The following is an 18,351-nucleotide window of genomic DNA, read 5'->3' on the forward strand; positions in this document are numbered from 1 at the left end:
CTCCCCCTCTAGGATCACCAGCTTCCGGGCCACCTGAGGGATGGGGGGGGGGACCCAGGCTATATTTGGAGGTGTCATGGGGATGTCGGGATGGTTTAGAGGGACTGGGGGTGAGAGTCAGGTGGGGTCCAAGTGGAGGAAGGACTGGTGGAGACTAGGGATTCTGGGGAAGAGCAGGGTGAGCCCTGAGGGAGCCTGGTAGGCTCTGGGGGGAGAGGGGCTGGAGGGCACCAGGAGCCCACACCTCCTCATATTTTCTGTCCGAATCCTCTGCAATGTGTTTGGCCTCCTTGAGCTGCATCTCCTGCAGCTCCATTTTCTCCTCGTCCTTCATGGCCCGGTTTTCAATGACCTTCATTCCTCTAGAGGAGGAAAGAAAAAGAGGGTGCTGGTGTCGGGAGAAGGCCCTTGGACTCTCCTCAGGTCAGGGAGGCCCTTCTTCTACCAAGCCAATGGGTCGCTGACCTCTCGCTCTCATCTGCTGCTTTCTCTGCTTCCTCCAACTTCTGAAGAGCTGTGGCCAGACGTTCCTGGGCCCTGTCCAACTCCTCCTCTACCAGCTGGATACGCCGGTTCAGGGAGGCCACATCTGCTTCAGCCTAGAGGAGGTAAGAGGTAACAGGTTAGGAACACCTCGTCTATGGCCACTTGGGGTTAGAGGCTACAGGATCTCAGTTCATTTCCTCCCCCAAGGTCTTGGCCAAGTGTACTTGTGCGCCTGGCCAGAAAGAACCCAAGATTTCCATTCCTCAATCTGGGACACAGACCTCCCTTATGCTACCAGAAATAGGCAACAGTGGAGTCTGAGGACCACTTAGCTACTGTCCTCACCCATTTCCTGGTTCCTCTGCATCACCTACAATAGGTTGGGTATTCTTTATGGACACAGTGGGGGTGGGGATGGGTTCCTTGACATTGAAATCTGACACAGAGCCCCAGGGTGACTCACTCTCGGGCCCAGAAACCTCTGACTTCCCTCTGAACTTCTGTTACACTAGAAGAGGCTGAGTGAGCCCTCCCTCTATCCAGGAAACCTTTCAGGCCTCAGAGTTCAGGGTAGAGCAGGGATTTACCATTTTTGCATGATATTACCAGTGTCAGATAAATTCTCTTCCTTAAGTTGTAGCCCCTAGAATAGTTCAATGTAGAAACCCACAGAATCTGAAGACTCAGAGACAGAGGGAGGAATACTGAGAGAGTGAGATAGGGAAAGATGCAGATACTGAGGTAGACAGAAACTCTCAGATGGTGGCAGAGACCTTGTGATATTGTGAAAGAGAATGACAAAGCAATCCTGAGACAGGGAGACACTGAGAATAACCCACTATATATATATATATATATAGCCTAAAGTCTACCCAGTGATTTCCTCACATTATGAGGCAGGTAGTGACTTTTATCTCTCTTTTGCAGTGAGGAAACAGACTCAGAATTGCCATGGTCACAGAGCTTATAAAAAGTCAGAGGTGGGACTGGAACCTAGGTCTTAGTTCAAAGGGCCAGGAGCCGCCAAAATATTAAGATAGTAACACTGAGGCAGAGACAGAAACACAGATATTGGGATAGCGCCAAAGAGAGACATGGAGACAAAGAGATACTGAGAGACAGAAATAAAGAGATATTAAGGTATTGAGAAAGAGAGACACAGTCACTTAGAGAAACAGGAATAGGCAGTGAAATACTGAGTTAAAAACAGAAGTAGACATAAAGGATAGGAGGGACAGAGACAGAGACAGAGGGAGAGAGGGAGAGGGACGGGGGGAGGGAGAGAGAGAGAGAGAGAGAGAGAGAGAGAGAGGGCTAGGCTAGGACAGGACAGGAAAGACAGAAAGGTTCAAGGAAGGAAGAGGCACCAAGAGGTGACCACTTGGCAGGAAGGACAGGCTGGCTCTCAGGCAATATCATCCATCCAAGTCCATATGATATTTAGGTTTCATCTTCTCCTGTAATTACTGAGAATGTCCAGGACTTGGCCTTTCTCCCTCTGGTTAACAGCCAGGGCCCTCGCTGGTTTTTACTTTCGAAGTGTACAGATCAGCTTTGATTGTTTTTGATGTTTCATAATCCCCAATTTATTCCCACCTATGACCCCACTACCAACCAGCCCTCTTCCTCCGCTGTTTGTGCAAAAGTGGGAGACCTGGAAGCAGCCCTTATAGCCTTCATCCTGTGAAACCTGAAAGATCTCCTCCTTCTGTCTCTTCTCCCAAGTCCCTCAAGACCCCTGCCTCCATGTACCTAACATTTCATTTGAAGAAGGTATCAGTTAAGGGAAATTGGAGGCAAAGAAATGATTCTCTAGGAAGGGACTCTCTGGAAGCAGATACTTTCTTGGAAGGAGACTCTCTCTGGGAAGCCAGGAGGTCCCCAGACCACTATCTACCCCTAAAATGCATGGGGGTAATCTTGATTCTATTAGCCTGTTCCAATCTGTTCCTTCCAGCCCCCACTATGTCCTCCCCGGCCCCACCCCCCCCCTCGCCCTAGCTCCTTAGGTTTCCAGGCCAGCGTCCAGTACAGGGTCCAGGGTTATTTATAGGGTGTCAGATGGCTGAGGGGTCGTCTCCCCCCATCCCCCCACCCAGCAGCTGCAGGTCAGTTCCTTCCCTAGTGGTCCAAGCTGGATATGGAACCAAGGGCGTAGGCTGGGGGAAGGCTTTGAGAAGTGGTAGAAGGGCAGAGGGAATGGAGTACTGAGGGATTTCAGGGCATAAATAATAATTAGCAATAAATTTAAAATGTTAACAATAGCAGTAATAATAGGATTAACAATCTCTGGCCCTTATATTAATAATATTGGTTGACACTAATATAGTACTCTAAAGTTTACAATGTACAATATCTCATTTGATTATCTGATGAGCTAGCTAATGTATTCCCCATTTTACAGGTCAGGAAACTGAGGCTCAGAGAGGTTAAGTGACTTCCCTATGGTCTCAATGCTAACTAAATGTGAGAGGAAATATCTGAACTCAAGTCTCTCCTGACTCCAAATATAGCTACACCACATGTACACCAATGTATACAAGTATTTTAATGTACATTATCTCATCTGATCTCACGACTGCTCAGAAGGAAGGCAGGGCAGAAGTTATTATTTTCGTCCACTAGAACAACCAAGACTTGGGGAAGTTAATTGCCTTACCTAAGGTCACCCCACAAGTTTGTTTCAGTCTCTTAACTCATAGTCCAGTGCCCTATTCATTATACTATGATGGGAGGCCTCTGTTAGGCAGGGATATTGGTGAAGTGGGACTGGGGCATGGCTGGCCAAGTTGGCTACCCTGACACCCATGGGTCCTGTGTCCGGTTGACCTGGGCCCTGGCAAAGCCACGGAGCTGACAACTTAATGAGGGTGAGTGAGGAAGGGAGCACAAGCCCACTGAAGGGCAGGGACAGAACCCTAGACCAATGTCACTACCCCTGGCAGTAGGCAACCAAGGCTAGGGGTCAAGGCCAGGGAATTTCTAGTGGCCCCTCAGGGGCTGTCACTCAGTCATGTAACTTGAACCAGAACTTGATCCTTTGATCCCTGGTACACCCTCCCCCTTCCTTGCAGTCCCTCTCTCTGGGCTTGTTCCTATCTCCTTAAACTCCTCTTTCCCTGTCCTCTACCTTGATCCACCCCTGCTCCTGCCTTCCTTCCGCATTCTCCATGATGCACTGGAGATGATCTGTGGCAATGGTTGCCTGCAATTTCGGGTAGTCTGTCCAGTTGCTCCCTAACTCTAATGCGGACAATCCACAGCGGACTGTGGCTCTTGGGGAGTGTGGGGAGGGCCGTGCGCTCTTGTCCTCACCAGACTGACTGACCTGTGGCCCCAGCTCTTGGCTTGCTTCACACCCATACTCACATCAGTGGCTTTTTTCTCAGCCTGCTCTAGCTTCTCCTGGGCATCTTTCACAGCCTCAGAGTATTTTTCCACCTCATCCTCCGTCCCCTTGAGCTTTTTCTGGAGTCCCTGCTGCTCTTCTTCCAGCTGGGGAAAGACACATCTCCATCAGGTTGGGTTGGGACAGCAGGATCAGGACATAGGAAGAAGTGAGTTTGAGAAGGGGGCAGGATGGTTGTCAGTCTGAGTGTTCGAGGGAGGTGAGAGGCATCATAGAATCCCAGAAAGGTGAGAGATCCTAGATAAGATCTAACTCAGGGTGAGGGACCTGTGGCCCTCTAGGTCCTCAAGTACTGTTTGTTTTGTGAAGTTTGGAATCAGTCAAAGGGCTGCACTTGAGGACCTAGAGGGCCACATGTAGGTAGCCTCGAGGTCACAGGTTCCCCCCCCCATCTAATCCAAACCCCCCAATTTACAAATGAGGAAACTGAGGTCAAGAAGGTCACTAGACTTGGCAGAATGGAGAGTGATGTTGGAGAGTAAGGATAGCCTCATGAGGGATCTGTATAACAGCATGATGGTGGGCATAGAGACTAGAAGGTATGGACAAAGAAGGCTTTAGGTCTTGGGGTGTCTGGAGGTTGTGTGGGTAAGATGTGACAGGGAACAGAGAGAGGTATGGGAATGGGGGAATGGAGATCTTGGAGGTAGAGTAGGAGAATGAGTGAATTGTTTTGGGTAAATCAGCAAGCCTGGGGTACTTATCCTACTTCAAAGATGTTGCCACTGTGAAGGGGATGAAATAAGATTTGGGGAGTCATCTGGGGCTTGGGGATGGTGCTGAGGATCAGAATAGAAAGGGAGGGAGTGTGTGTGTGTGCGCGCGCGCGCGTGTGTGAGTGTGTGTGCGCGCGCGGGGTGCGTGGGTATTTGGATATCTGTAGGGTATCTGGGGTCCGCAGACGGGATCTTGAGACAAACTGGAAGGCAATTTGGACAGTCTGAGTGGGAGCATCCTGGACGTGGGGGGATGAGTTCCAGGGGTGATTTGGCGAGGGTTGGGTCTGAAGCAAGGGGCTGAGAGAGCCCAGGATGCGGTATTTGGGGAGGGAGTGGGGGCTCGCAGGCCAGACTTTGGGCGCCCCACCTGCTTGCAGCGGTCTTCTGCTTGTTTCTTGTCGGCTTCTGCTTGCTCGGCTCGGTCGATGGCATTCTCCTTATCAAGTTTCAGCATCTGCATCTTCTTCTTGATGGCGTCCATGGCTGCGGCTGGGAGTAGGCTGTGGAGAGGCTGAGCTAGGGCAAATGGGCTGTGCGGACCGGGGTCGGAACGCGCCGGGCAGACGACCGACTGTATGGACCAAGAGGCACTGAGACGTCCCAGCCCAGAACCACCGCCTAAAAGGCGGGGAGGGACCGGGCGGAGCCGGGGACGCGGGACCCTCCCCCACGAGCCGCCCGAACCTTGTAGGGGCACAAGCAAGATCTGGGCAGAAGGGGGAGGGGCAGCAACGAGGTGTGCGTGAAGGGGGGAGGGGGACGCAGGCGGTAGGGACTTTACCTCTCAGGCCCCAAGCTTCCCAGTTGCCCCTCGGGATCACCCCAAACTTCTCTGACACAACTGCCCCCACCCTTAGTTCTTCTCTGGTCCCGCCCATTGCGAGTGACCTGGGCTGGAGGCTTGAGGTCTGGAGCTGTGACCCGACCCTCGAGTAGGCTCGGGATGGGGAGAAGTGGAGTCGGGGAGAAAGCCCCAGAACAGGACAGGATGCTCCGAATATGGGCAGGGGGGCCCGGGTCTTGAGGGTCAGGGGTCCGGGCTGAGTGACACTGGGCAGCTGCGGCCCGAGGCCCCTGGGGCTATTTCGGGGCGTGAGCTCACCGCAGCTGGCGGGGGGCAGTCACTCCCCCCATCCCCCTACCCCCGCCCTCGGCTTGCAGCAGTCGCTACCCTTAATTTAGATATTATCGCTAAATCCACCCGGATAGAATGTCTCCTGGGAAGCGGTCAGGAACCAGCAGCTCTTGTTCCTGGCCTCCGCTCCCCGCCTGCCTCAGTTTCTCCCTTGAGCTTGGTATGCTGGGGAGAACGAGAGAAGAGGAGGGCAGCTGCGTGGAGCCGAAGCCGCAAACCTCGGTCCCTTCTCCTGACCCGCCTCTCTTTTTTTGGGACGGAGCGGGAATGCCTCTGCCAAGGACCTTAGGGAGAAACTGAGGTCGAGAGGGGCTGGAGGCAAACACTGGGGGTTAATGAGGCCGGCGCGGAGTGGAGCTGCCAGAAATCCGGCCGGGCAACCTGGACACTGGAGGAGTCCAGCCGGGACGTGTGATCCTGGCCCGAGAACCGGTGCCCTTCCCGCCCAGAGCCCAGGCTGCTGGCACGACACTCGCGACGGATCCTTCTCCGAGACAATCTGGCTTTCCCGGACCTCCCAATTAATGGCCCCTCACGCAGGACCACAGTAGTCCTTCCCTTCCCCCTTCCCTCACTTTTCCTCCCCTCTCCCCCCTGGCACTGGGACACGCCCCTCCTCCCACGTGCCCCGCATTTTTTCCACGATGCCTCGGGCTGCTGGAGCCCTTCACCCCAGTTCCGACTCGGTGATTGCCAGTCAGCCGGAGCCCCACCTTGGGTCTCTGTCCCTGGAGACTGTCACAGGACGGGATCGCTCTCACTCCTCTCGTCAAAGTCCCCCCCCATCCCCATCATCCCCTCCTCCCTTCCATCCCACCCTCTCCGGCTTACTCCCCCTCCTTCCCTCCCTCCCGTTCTCTCCGCCTCTCCAGCTTCTCAGGCCAACTTTGCTCTGAAATTTCTTTTCGGCCCTTTTTTGGGTTCATTTTCCGCGGAGAGGCGGGGCCAGGCTAGGGCGGAATGGGGGAGGTGCTAGTACCAGGGAGTCTCCTCTACGCCCCCCCCCATCTCTGCCCTTACTCTAGAGAAAAGGGGAGATCTTGGAGCAACCCCTCGGAAAGAGGGGAAGCATCTCCGAGAGCTAGCCTGGATTGGAGTCGAGGGTGGGCTTGGTCAGTTGATCTTGACATGAAGAGAGATCCTTCAGGGACAAGGATTTCGGTGGGGGCCCAGGGGGAACCAATAGTGGTCTAGAGTTTCAGAAGTGGGGGCAGGGTGGAGAGGAAAAGCTGCTTTTTTATGTATTTTTAGTCTTGATCCCAAGGATGATGGAAAAAGAGAGGATGGTGGGAAGAGAACTAAGCAAGTTGGGGAAGGAGGTGACTGGAGGAAGCCAGTGAAAGTCCAAGTCCCAATGCTCTGGGAGTGAGAAGACATTTAGGGTCTGGAACTGGTGACCTGACAATGGGAATCCATGGTAGGGGGAGACACACTGAAGATACAAGGTCTGGGTCTTTCCCCACTGTTGACTTATACTGCCTCTGTAGAAGGAAGTCTAAATGCCCAAAAGGGAGAGAGACATCAGCCACCCTACATCCCATCCTGCCACAGGAGGGGGGTGGAGGGGCAGGATGCAGCAAACCAAAGGTTCTATGATTAGTGAAATGCTGAGAGTCTGGGTGTAGGTTCATAGTGTGAGTATATAGATTGTGTATGGGGGTGGCTCGTACTCTGAGAGGGAGATACTTGACCTTGATTTCTTAATTACAGTTAACTAGGACTGGTCTGCATAGGAAAGAAATGTTCGTCGACTAGAACAAACTGAGGCCTCTTATCTCCTGCCTTCTGTCTCTGCCTTTGTTTAGACGGCCCCCATGCTTAGAATAGAGTCCCCTTTCCAACCCTCCCCAACATCATCATGTCACATTCTCCAGCCCACTTTCCCTGCCTCCCACCCAGTTTAAATCAGTCCCTCCCTTGAGATCCCTCAAATTTCTCCTGCCATGTCTATAACTATAAAAAAGTCTATAACATTTAACCTAATGTTATTACTTGTGTGCAAATCATGTTCTCTTACCTTCCCTGTTAGACCCCTGGATGGCAGAAATCCTTTATAAAACATCTGAGATGTAATACTGGAAGGGACCTTACACATCAATTGGTCCAGCCTCTTCTTTATATAGATTAGAAAATTTAAGCCCAGAAATGCTAAGTGGGATTTTCAGTGCCCAACAAGTAAATACCTAAGGTAGGATTTAAAAACAGCTCTTCCCAATGACAAGTCAGGGTCATACCTGGCTGTATCTTTTATTATATTTCTATTGAAAAATGCCTAACTTGGTGCCTCATACTTAAAAGATGCTTAAAGTTGTTGAAGGAAACTGAAGAGAGGGTCTAGGTGGGTTATTTCTGATTGGGGGTCAAGGGCTAGGTGGGTACTTGATCCTACACGACAATATCCCCATTCCTCAAGCTCTTTGTTGCTGCCTCCCCTTCTCCACCCCCTCCAAAGATCACTTCACTTCCTTAGTCTGCAGAGATCATACTGGTTTCCCCCTCTACCTCTAACTCACCTCTTTAAATCATTCAATAGATACTTATTCCACACCTACTATGTGCTATGTACTTGGGGCTACTTAGATGCCTCTGTTAGAGGTAGCTGGTGGCACAGAAGAGCTGGGCCTGGAGTCAAGAAGACCTGAGTTCAAATCCAGCCTCAGACCCTTACTAAGTGTGTGATCCTGGGCAAGTCATTGAAACTCTGCCTCCATTTCTTCCCTTGTAAAATGAATACACCTACCTCTCAGTATTGTTGTGAGATAATATTTGTAAAAAAGGACTTGGCACAGTACCTGCAACATAGTAGGTGCAATATAAATACTTATTCTTTCCTCTTTCCATAGATAAAAAAGACCTGATCTACTCTTACAGATTTTGTGGTCTAATGGGGGAGACAAGGCATCACAGAAAAGAACTGTACCAAAAGGCAGTGGGGATTAGGAGGGCAAAGAGATCTGGTTGGCTTTGGAGTTGGGGGTGGGGAGGTCAAAGATAACTTCATGAAAGAGGTAACATTTTATTTCAGTCTTGCAGAATGAGCAGAATTCAGGTTAAAGAGCTCTGCTGAGGACATGGGGGGGAACCCCAAAGAAACAATGTTCGGAAGCCTGGAGAAGTTAAATTCCAAAGATGCAGTTGTGATTTTCAGGATGATGACCTTGTCTGAAGTCTGTTCTTGACCCTCATTTTTAATAGTGCTTTTTATTAATACCTGCTCTAGAGGCACTATACTATATTCCAACTAGGTTTTTTTAATTCTTAGACTGGAGTCCCCAGAAAGTGTCTCACTCTTCCTTGCTCAAGGTTCTAGGAGTAATGCCTAGGGGCTGAGGTTTCTAGGACTGTTGCTCACAGGCCCCCACTGGTGTGCTTCCCCATTGTTCTCAGCCAGTGATCTTGACTATCTTCTTAGCAAAGATATTTACTAAATAGTATAGTAAAAACATTTGGTACAAAATAAATTCAGAGAGATTAGGGTCACAAAGCTAGTAGGTGTCTGAGGCAGGATTTATATACCCTGTTCTTTCTGACTAAATTCTAGTGTTCTATCAACTGATGCTTACTACCTATGTAGCTTTGGGCGAGTAAAATTAATCTCTTTGGGTTGTTTTCTCAGTTGTAAAATGAAGGGGTTGGACTAGATGACTCCTATGGTCCCTTTTAGTTTTATGATTCCTGTGATCCTTAATCTTCCTTCTAACCCTAACTCTACCCAACTCACTCTGAGCAAATGACCAGAACCCTTTCCCTACTTGACCTTCCTCAGACTCATTTCTTTCTCCCCTTTTTTCTTATCCCTCCTCCTTTCTTAACCCTTTCACCCATGCTTTTGATCCCATTCCCTTTAATCTTCTGGAGGTCCTTACTCCATTATTTCCTCTTTCTCCAGTGAGTAGTACAGTGCCTGTCACACTGTAGGTGCTTAATAGATATTTATTTATTGATTGTTTTTTCCCCCCAGTTTTAGTCTTTCCCTCTTCACTCCTTTCTTGCTCCAAAGGTCAACAGACCCCAAGGAACTTTCTTAGTTTTCATTGTTCTCTACCTCTCTGCAACATCTCTCCCCCTTGGCCACCCTTTCTTGAAATCTTCTTTCTAACTTCTTTGACAGTTTCTTCAGTTCTCTTCACTGGTTCCTCTTTTCTTTTCCAGTTTCCTAAGCATATGGGGTCCTTAAACTTTCTGCCTTGGCCCGGCTTCTCTTTTCTCTCTACACGATCTTACCTAATGATCTCATCCACTTCCATGCTTTCAACCCTCACTTCTATGTAGATGATTCCCCAATCTTTATCTCTAATTGTGTCCTCAAGTTCCAGATTACCATTTCCACTTGCCTGCTGGGTATTTCCTTCAGTGCTGTAAATTCAGTATATGCCAAAAGGAACTTAGAATTTCCCTTTGACCCCAAAATGTCTAAGTAGCTCCTCTTCCTCTAGGCTTTCCCATCATTCATCTTCTTCTCATTCAGGATAAAAGCCTAGGTCATATCTTCTACTTTCTTCCTTCTCACCCCTTACCATTTATTCAGTTGGCAAGTTTTTTTTCTTCCCAGTACCTCTCATACCATCCTCTCCATTTCAGTCCCTTTTTTACCAGCTTAATTCATGTCCTTATTACCTTTTGGCAGAACCTTTTGGCAGGTGCAATAGTCACCAGATTCATTTTTCTAAATGAATTATATTATTCCTTTGCTTCAAAAAAATCAAAAGTGTTCTATGATTTAACCTAATTAAACAAAACCCACTTGGTCTGGCATTCAGGAGCCTTCTGTCTGGTATCAATAACGTACCCTCCGCTCTAGTCAGGCTGAGATACTCATTGCTACTTCCTTTCTATTTCTGCCTTTCACCTTCTCCTTCTGGAACAGCTGTTTTCCTTTTCTTTTTAACTCTCTGATCTCCAAATTCAAAGATTCTTTTTCAATACTCATTCTCAATCTCTCTAGAGCTTGTGATATGACCTACTGTTACTGGATAATCTTGCCTTGTTGGCTTTTGATATGCCGCATTCTCTTTATTCTCCCCCCATTCCTCTAACTGCTCCTTCTCTGGATTCTTGTATTTACCAAATATTTGGTGGATACGTTGTTCTCAGCCTTTTTTGTAATCTATACTCTCTCCCTTGGAAATCTTGTCTAGTTCCATGACTTTTGACTACTTTTTTTTTTTTTTTGCAAATGACACCAAAACCTATCAGTTCTGGTCCCCACTTCTGAACTACTTTCCTAAATCTCCGATTGTCCATAAGACATTTCCAGCTGAGTGTCTCCATACCACCTTAAAATCAACATGTCTGAAACTGAGCTTATTTTTTAGATGGCTACGTGGTTTGGTGGATAGAATCCTCAGCCTGCAGTCAGGTACACTTGAGTTTACATATGGATTCAGACACTTAGTAGCTATGTGACCTTGGGCAAATCACTTAAAGCAAAAAACTCTTTGCCTGTTTTCCCAACTATAAAATGGAGATAATAACAACACCGCTGTCCCAGGGTTTCTGTGAGGATCAAATGAAATACTGTGAAGCTCACTGACCTGCTCTTCTATCTCTGCTCACCAGTGTCCGGCGTGCCCTCCCTCTTTACCTGCTTAATTCCTACCATCCTTTTAAAATGCAATGCAGCTATCATGTCCTTCATAAAGCTTCCCATGCAAGCCAGTGATGTCCATTCCAAAACCTGGCAACTCTCACCTATTTTACCACATGGTCTGTATTAGTTAGTGACTTGTACCTTAATTCCTTATCCGGAAGTAAGATTTTTGAAGGCTGAGATGGCAGCTTATCTAAACTTTCTATCCTATCCCCTCTAGCAAGTTCCAAAAACCCTGAATGCACACTTTGTATTTTCAGCCCGTGTTTTTCATACTTAACTTTCTCCTACCAGACCGTAAGATCCATGGGTGCAATGCCCAAGACTGAGGAAATCTGCGCATCGCAAAAGCTGACCAAGGGCTTTTGGAACACCTTGGGCAACCGGCATGTGAAGGGAGAGTTTCAATAGAGGCTTGGGAGACCAGTGGCAGATGAAGCCAGAGTGGGTAGTGACATTTAGTACTGAATGGAAAAGGGGGCAGAATAGTGAGGAAGGAGAGAACCCGGGAGCCTTCAGTCCCATTGCTTGTCCCTGGGCCTAGGGCTGGTGCTCTGAGAATAAGATCAAACAGCCCGACAGTGTATGGACCGAGAGAAGCATTAAAGGTCACAGGAGGCATTCAAGATGGCACCTTCCTTTTGCTTTGGTTTAGTAGGGGGAAGTTCCCAAACTAGTGTTGAAGAGAAATACAGGGGCTAGAGTCAGACTGTTGTTGAGATGACAGAGCTGAAGGTGCCCAAGTCCCTTTTGGAATCCGACCTGATTTGACAAATGCAGACGCTGAGGCTGAGAGCAAGTAACATAGAATCCTAGATTTCAGTCCTCAAGAGGCCATAGGCCATTCAGTTTACTCCACTTGTCTTACGGGTGAGGAAGGTTCGCTGAGGATGCCCAGGGGTCACCCAGCTAGTTCAGCGTCAGAGTCGGGATATGAACCTGTTTTTCTGTCTTATGGCTTCATGGTTGCTAAAAAGAAGAGCTGGGAGTCAAACTTAGCTCTATCTTTCTACCTCAGTTCCAAGAAACACGACTCTTCAGAGGGTTCAGGATAATGGGCGTGGCTGAGGTCGGGTGATGATGGGATGGGATGGCAGGGATACACATACATGCCCTTGGGAGCATGCAAAGGGCAAATGAGTGGATGGGTGATACAGGGTATGGCTATGGTGGTGACTGGCGAGGTCTGCAACTCTCAGGTCTAAAGCCTGTGTCACCCAGGCTAGGGAGTGTGTGGAGGCAGATGTGTTTTGGGGAGGGGTATCTGTGTTAGGGAGACAGGCTTGAAGGTAGCTCCTCTGGTCCAGTCACTAGGTGTAGACCCTTCCCTCCACACTGATCCACGATGTCTGGCTGTGGTGGCAGGCTGCACTAGTGAGGTAGCCCTCTCCCTTCTAACTCTAGCCTCCTTGGGTAGAGGGCAGTGACTTCAGAGAACCAGGCAGGAGCTGGCGGCGGAACCATCTTTATTGGGGGTGACCTGTTTTTGGGTGGGTGGGAGGTGACCCTTGCAGCCCCCACATATGGCTAGGGTAGAGAGGACAGTATCAAAAAAGGTGAGCGGAGCCAAGGCTGGTGGGGACTGGCTGAGAGCCACTGAGGGAGAGGCTGGGGCTGGTGGAGCCCCTTGGCGGTGCGAGGTGCAGCAGCGTTAATACTCTTGGAGTGAGCGTTAATACTCTGAGAAGGGACAGGCACTTAGGGGACCCCAGGACTGTGCTGAAGGTTGAACCCTAGGGCATGAAGGCACTTGGACAGGGAAGGGGCAAGGGGAAGTGCAGTGGTGCCAGGCAAGGCCCAGCCCCAGGGGTGGCAGGCACTTTGGGAGCGCTGGGAATGGATCCCTCTTGGCGCAAGAGGCTTTGGGCCATAGGCAGTTGGTGGGTACAGTCTCTGGCCTAGGTCTGCATTAAATAGAAGTTCCTGCTCTCAATGCTGTCCCTCATCTCGGAGCTCTGAAGGCAGGAACTTGTATTGCTGCTGTCGGATCTGGGCCAGCTTCTTCCGAGCTTCTTCCAGCTCCCGCTCTTTCCGAAGCATCTCCTCTTGGGCTGCAATTATCTGGGGGAAGGAGGAGGAAGAGCTGGTTCAGAGTAGGGGAAGGGGCTGGCTTTGGGGACTAACCACTCTTCCTCCTCCTCCTCCTCCTCCTCCCCCCACTGTTCCCAGAGGGAGCACTCACCTGAGCAATGCCTCCAACCATCCTTTCCTTCACCACAACTGTCTCATTCTCTTGGTCTTCAAAGGCTGCAGCCTTCTGTGCTGCCTTCACCAGATTGTCTGAGGCTCGCTTCACTGCATTGCCAGCCGCCTGGGAGGAGGGAAGGCAGACTGAGATGAGGATGTATCAGAGACAGGTGGTCTAAGGGCAGTAGGGTATTCCAGATGTGGACAGGTGGGGTAGAGGAGACCCAAACACAAGAAAAGTGGTCTTTGGGTGACAGTCCAGAGCAGGGCAAGGAAGCAGCTGCCTCGTGCTCCAGGAGACACAGGGGAGGCCTGGGGGGTGGGGGTGAGGGGAGCTCTCACCTGCAAACGCTTCATGGCCTCTGAGTCCTGATCAGCCTTGACTTTGCAGGCCACAAGCAGCTGGGCTGTGGAGGCAGCCACCTGCTTGGCAGATGAGATGAGCTTCTCCTGACTGGCGTGACCCTGCACAGCTGCATTGGCTGCCTCACACAGATTATTGGTCGCAGCGGCCACCATCCGGGCCTGGCGGGATGGAGGCACAGGAGTCAGATCCAGCTCTGTCCACTCATCTCTAGCACCCCATCCTAGAGTATAACTGTCCCCCAAAACCTCATGTATCTTGGGTACTCACAGCAGAAATGAGGCCCTGAGACCACTGCCCATCATCCAATGCATTGGCTGGGATAGCACCCACCTGTGAGGAGAGATGAAAGGGTGTCTGGTGCCCCACTCTGTCCAAGTCAGACAGCAGGGAGCCACCCATACTGTGCCCTTCCATGAGGCCTTACCTTCCCCTGAGCTACCAATTCTCTCTGGGCAGCAGATGCCGCCTTCACCAGGGCACTGGTCGCAGCCGCAATGGACTTAGCTGCTTCTAGGATCTGCTCCTCAAAGTTCAGGGATTCATCTGCTTCCTGCAGGGGAATATGAGATTAGAGTGTATGTGACAGAAGATGAAAGGAGTGTAATGGGCTAGGGATGGGCTTGAGATAGGCCAGAGGCATGGGGAGAAACAGGGGAGGGGCTGACCTTGGGCTTGGCTCGGGGTTTCAGCTGTTCCAGCTTCTTGGCTGCTGCCTCAATGGCTGCTGCGGCTCCCAGGAGTTCATTTTCGGCAATGACTGTGGGGTCCTCAGGATCTACCCATTCTGTTCCTGGACAGGGCAAAGCAAGTGGTCATCGACATTGGAGGGAAGGAACCCAGGCTACTGAGCCATGGGACTGGGCTTGTGTAGAAAACTTGGTGAGCAGCTGGCAGGGGCTTGGTAGAAAACCATAGCCCTTTCTGGATCTGAATAGCTCAATGAGCCCTGATCAGGAGGAGGGTGGTCCAGGCTGCGCTTCAGAGCTGCTGCCCACCCTGACCCTGGTGTCCTTCCTCACCCTTCATGGCCTCGGCTGCTTGGATGAGCTCAGTGACGGAGCCGGCCACACGCTTGGAATGTCCTGTTAACTGCTGTTTCAGTTCTGGGCTCGGTTTCTGCAGGGTCTGTGGTGGTGGTTACACAAGAATCAAATTACAAGTCCTGCCCAACCAATTCTTCCCACCCAGGAACTTCAGACACTCATGATATAGACAAGAGCCCCTCCTCACACCTCTCCCTTATTATCCATCCCCCCCCAAAACTTTACCCCCCACCCCCCTGACCACACACACACACACACACACACACACACACCATGCCCCCTTCAAGACACATCACGGCAAACCCTCCAACCATCATGGCCTCACATATCATCCAGGCAGTGAGGTTAAGAGGCACTCACCGGCTGATAAAGATCAAGAAGAATGAAGAGAGAAGAAACGAGTGAGAATAGTGGAAGAGGAAGAAGAAGTGTCTGTGTGTTGGGGAAGGGATGGAGACAGAAACAAATGAAGAGAAAGTGACAGAGGTAAAGAGTCTTGGGCTGGGAGGGCTGTGAAGCCATCTGGAATCTTTGTAGGATGGGTGTTTGGGGAGATTCACATAAGTGACTGGAGCTGGGCACGGTGCTACGAGGCAGTGGGAGAAGGTAATGGAAGGGAGCTGCAAGGGCTCCTCCCTCACCAGCAGCACATGGTCCAGCAGCTCCAGGTAGCCATTGGCACACTCCCGGCCATAGTGTAAAGCCCGGAGTCGTACTTCTGGGGCCACTTCAGGGTGATAGGCAGCCTCCTGTTTACCCAGAGAAAAAACTGTCAGCATCAGAACACCTACAGCCACTCCCCCCTTTCCCCAGCCAGGACACCTTCCCTGTGGGCCCTTCAATGTCCACTAGCTTTCTCCCAGCACCACACCTTGCAGGCCCTTAGCATGTCGGCTATAGCTCGTCGGCTCAGGTTGGCTGTGGCAATGACATCTTCTTGGCGACAGGAGTTGCCGGCAGCAACAGCCTTGGCGGTAGCCATGGTGATACCTTTGGTCATTCGTATAAAATCCTCTGGGGTGGAGGTCTTGGCAGGGGGCTCTGGGGAACAGAAAACCTGCAGGGAAGACGAAGTCATGAAAAGTGACTTGGATATTCAAATCCCATGTTCAAGGAGACTCTGCTACTAATGGGGCCCAGAGAAGTAAACTAAGAATAAGAAAGTGATTTCTCCAAGGTCAGAGTCAAGTAGCAGCACCAGGACTGAACCCAGGTCCTCCAAATCCACCCTTCTTGCCACTGGATTCTAATGGAGAATCAACGGATCAGCGTCTCTCGGCTAATTTCTGGTGCTGGGCATGTGGATTCACTGATTCATTCAATAACATGCAGTAGGCATTAATCGATTAACTGGTACTTATTAAGCACTTCCCCTGTTGCCAGGCACTACGTTAGGCACCAGGGAGCAAATACAAAGAATGAGGCAATTCCTATTGAAAGGTGCTTACAAATAAATCTAAGATATGATGATGAATGGACCACAGCCAGAAGGAAGTTAAAGTGAAGGGAGAGAAGGCATGTAATATTCCTAATAACATATTACATCCTCCTCTGCCTTTTAAAAACAATGTTTTCAGGTATTCTAAGGAGATTTCCTGTGTAGTGCCACAAGAGCATATCCAAAGAAGACAGGTGGTGTCTGGAGGGGTGAAGAGTCTGGGCGTGGGGCGGGGAGAGTGTATGCAGGAGAGTAATAGGAAGACAAGTTTCACCGCTTACAGTTTACACCTGCTCTATCAGCTGTAATACATTTGTTGAAATCCTACCTGCTTCAGGAGGCTTTCCTGGTCTCCCCAGTTGTTAGAGCCTTCCCCCTTTGAGATTTCCTTCCATTACTCTCCTATCTGGTATGTACCTACTTATTTACCTGTTACCTCCCCATTAGAATGCAAGCTGCTTGAGGGCAGGGATCATTTCTACTTTTCTTGCATCCCCTGCAATTTGTACCCTGGGTACTACGTGGCCCTGGAGGGATAGGTGGGCTTCTCACAGAGAAGTGCATTTCAGGTGGAGGAAATGGCATGCACAAAGGCATAGGAATGGGAAGGTCCCAGAGGTGTTCAGACAATGCTGGGCATGCTGTTCCATTTGGCTGGAACCTAGGGGCTCTATAGGGGAGCAGAGGCCAATCTGGGTCCTATTCAGGGTCTTGAAAAGCGGAAGAAAGTGACTGGACTTGATTTGGTAAGCAATGGGGGGAGGCAGTGAAGATTTCTGAGCATGGAAGTAATATGAATAATTAGGAAGATTAATTTAGCAGCTGTGGGTAGGAGGGTTGGGTAAAAGGAGACTGGAATCAACAGTTAGGGGGTTGATACAAAGGTCCAGACCAGAGGGACATGATGGCTTGAATGGGCTAGGATGCCAGTAGTAGGAACGAATGGAAAGATGGGAATGGATTTGAGAGATGTTGAAAGAAGAATCAACAAACAACACCTGGCAAATGACTAAAAATGGGGAGAGGGGGTGAGGGAGAGAGGGAGAAAAGGAAGGGGGATGGGGGAGAGGGAGAGAGAAAGTGAGAGAAGGGAAGAGAGAGGGAAAGGGAGAAAGAGAGATGGTTAATGTAACTGAAGTTTTTCAGCCTGGGTACTGCTGGTATAATCAGTAGAAAATAAGGGAGTTAGAAGAGGAGAGTCTGCATGCAAAGATGCTTTCAGAACCCGCTGAGGGTACATCCATGTACATGATAAATATGGAGGCTTAAAACTTAGAAGAGAAGTTGGTTTGGTATATGGTTTGGGGAGACAGCTGGAAAGAGTTGAAGTCATGGGAGTGGGATGAGATCGTCAAGGCTGAGAGAGAGAGAGAGAGGGAGTGTGTGTGTACATACACAAATATACACATGTACATAAGCATGCATGTGTGTATACATACATAGGTATACGGAAATATTCATATGCACACGTATAATATATACACATACATATATAAAACCATGGGTGATCCAGAACAGAACTGGGGAATGCCCTTGGGGGTGGGAAGAGAAGCCAGCAATGGAGAAAAGAAAAAAAGGTCAGAGAAGAGGCTAAGTAGGACCCTGCATGTCATGGAAGCCAGAGGAGAAGGATTTAAGCAGGAGGGTCTGGGTCAACAGCGTCATGGACTCCGGATGCCAAGATGGAAGGACTGAGAGAAGCCCTGGGCTTGGGAGTTTAAGCCAGGAAGTTTAAACAGTGAGCACAGCAGACTCTTGTCTGATGGGCAGTGTGTGCGCGGGCCTGGACGGGCATTTCTGGGTGACCGCTGGAGCTCCAGGCCCTGCCCCCACTCCCCAGGTGCTCTCACCGCCAGCTCCTGCCGAATGTGTTCTGTCGTGGCTTCGAGAGCCCGGGTGCCTTTGGTGGCCTCATCCTCCACAGCCTTCACAGTCTTGAGCAGGGATGTCACATTGGTTACCATCACCTGGGGGAGT

At 50.0% G+C, this 18,351-nt stretch overlaps 2 protein-coding genes across 8 annotated transcripts in view; both read right to left on the reverse strand.

The window, feature by feature from the left end:
• TPM2 (tropomyosin 2) overlaps positions 1–5,236 on the reverse strand; it is a 6,892-nt gene extending 1,656 nt beyond the window's left edge. Inside the window, exons 1-5 of the mRNA XM_069090102.1 lie at positions 4,982–5,236; positions 3,856–3,981; positions 466–599; positions 245–362; positions 3–33 (exon numbers count right to left, since the gene is read on the reverse strand). Coding sequence (XP_068946203.1) covers positions 3–33; positions 245–362; positions 466–599; positions 3,856–3,981; positions 4,982–5,095 — 523 coding nt within the window. The 5' untranslated portion in view covers positions 5,096–5,236. The remainder of the gene's footprint in view (positions 1–2; positions 34–244; positions 363–465; positions 600–3,855; positions 3,982–4,981) is intronic.
• Positions 5,237–12,788: 7,552 nt separating this feature from the next.
• The window catches only part of TLN1 (talin 1), a 39,553-nt gene continuing 33,990 nt past the window's right edge, over positions 12,789–18,351 (reverse strand). For all 7 annotated transcript variants that reach the window (XM_069089088.1, XM_069089078.1, XM_069089068.1 and 4 more), the window contains 10 exons: positions 18,225–18,341; positions 15,808–15,993; positions 15,578–15,685; positions 14,913–15,018; positions 14,559–14,683; positions 14,318–14,443; positions 14,161–14,223; positions 13,869–14,051; positions 13,522–13,650; positions 12,789–13,400 (listed from right to left, as the gene is read on the reverse strand). In XM_069089088.1, the coding sequence (XP_068945189.1) occupies positions 13,269–13,400; positions 13,522–13,650; positions 13,869–14,051; positions 14,161–14,223; positions 14,318–14,443; positions 14,559–14,683; positions 14,913–15,018; positions 15,578–15,685; positions 15,808–15,993; positions 18,225–18,341 (1,275 nt within the window). In that variant the 3' untranslated portion in view covers positions 12,789–13,268. The remainder of the gene's footprint in view (positions 13,401–13,521; positions 13,651–13,868; positions 14,052–14,160; positions 14,224–14,317; positions 14,444–14,558; positions 14,684–14,912; positions 15,019–15,577; positions 15,686–15,807; positions 15,994–18,224; positions 18,342–18,351) is intronic.

Source organism: Petaurus breviceps, unplaced genomic scaffold, assembly GCF_028583685.1.
Source record: "Petaurus breviceps papuanus isolate PSGF00001 unplaced genomic scaffold, PetGlider_PUasm1.0 120, whole genome shotgun sequence".
Lineage (NCBI taxonomy): Eukaryota > Metazoa > Chordata > Mammalia > Diprotodontia > Petauridae > Petaurus > Petaurus breviceps.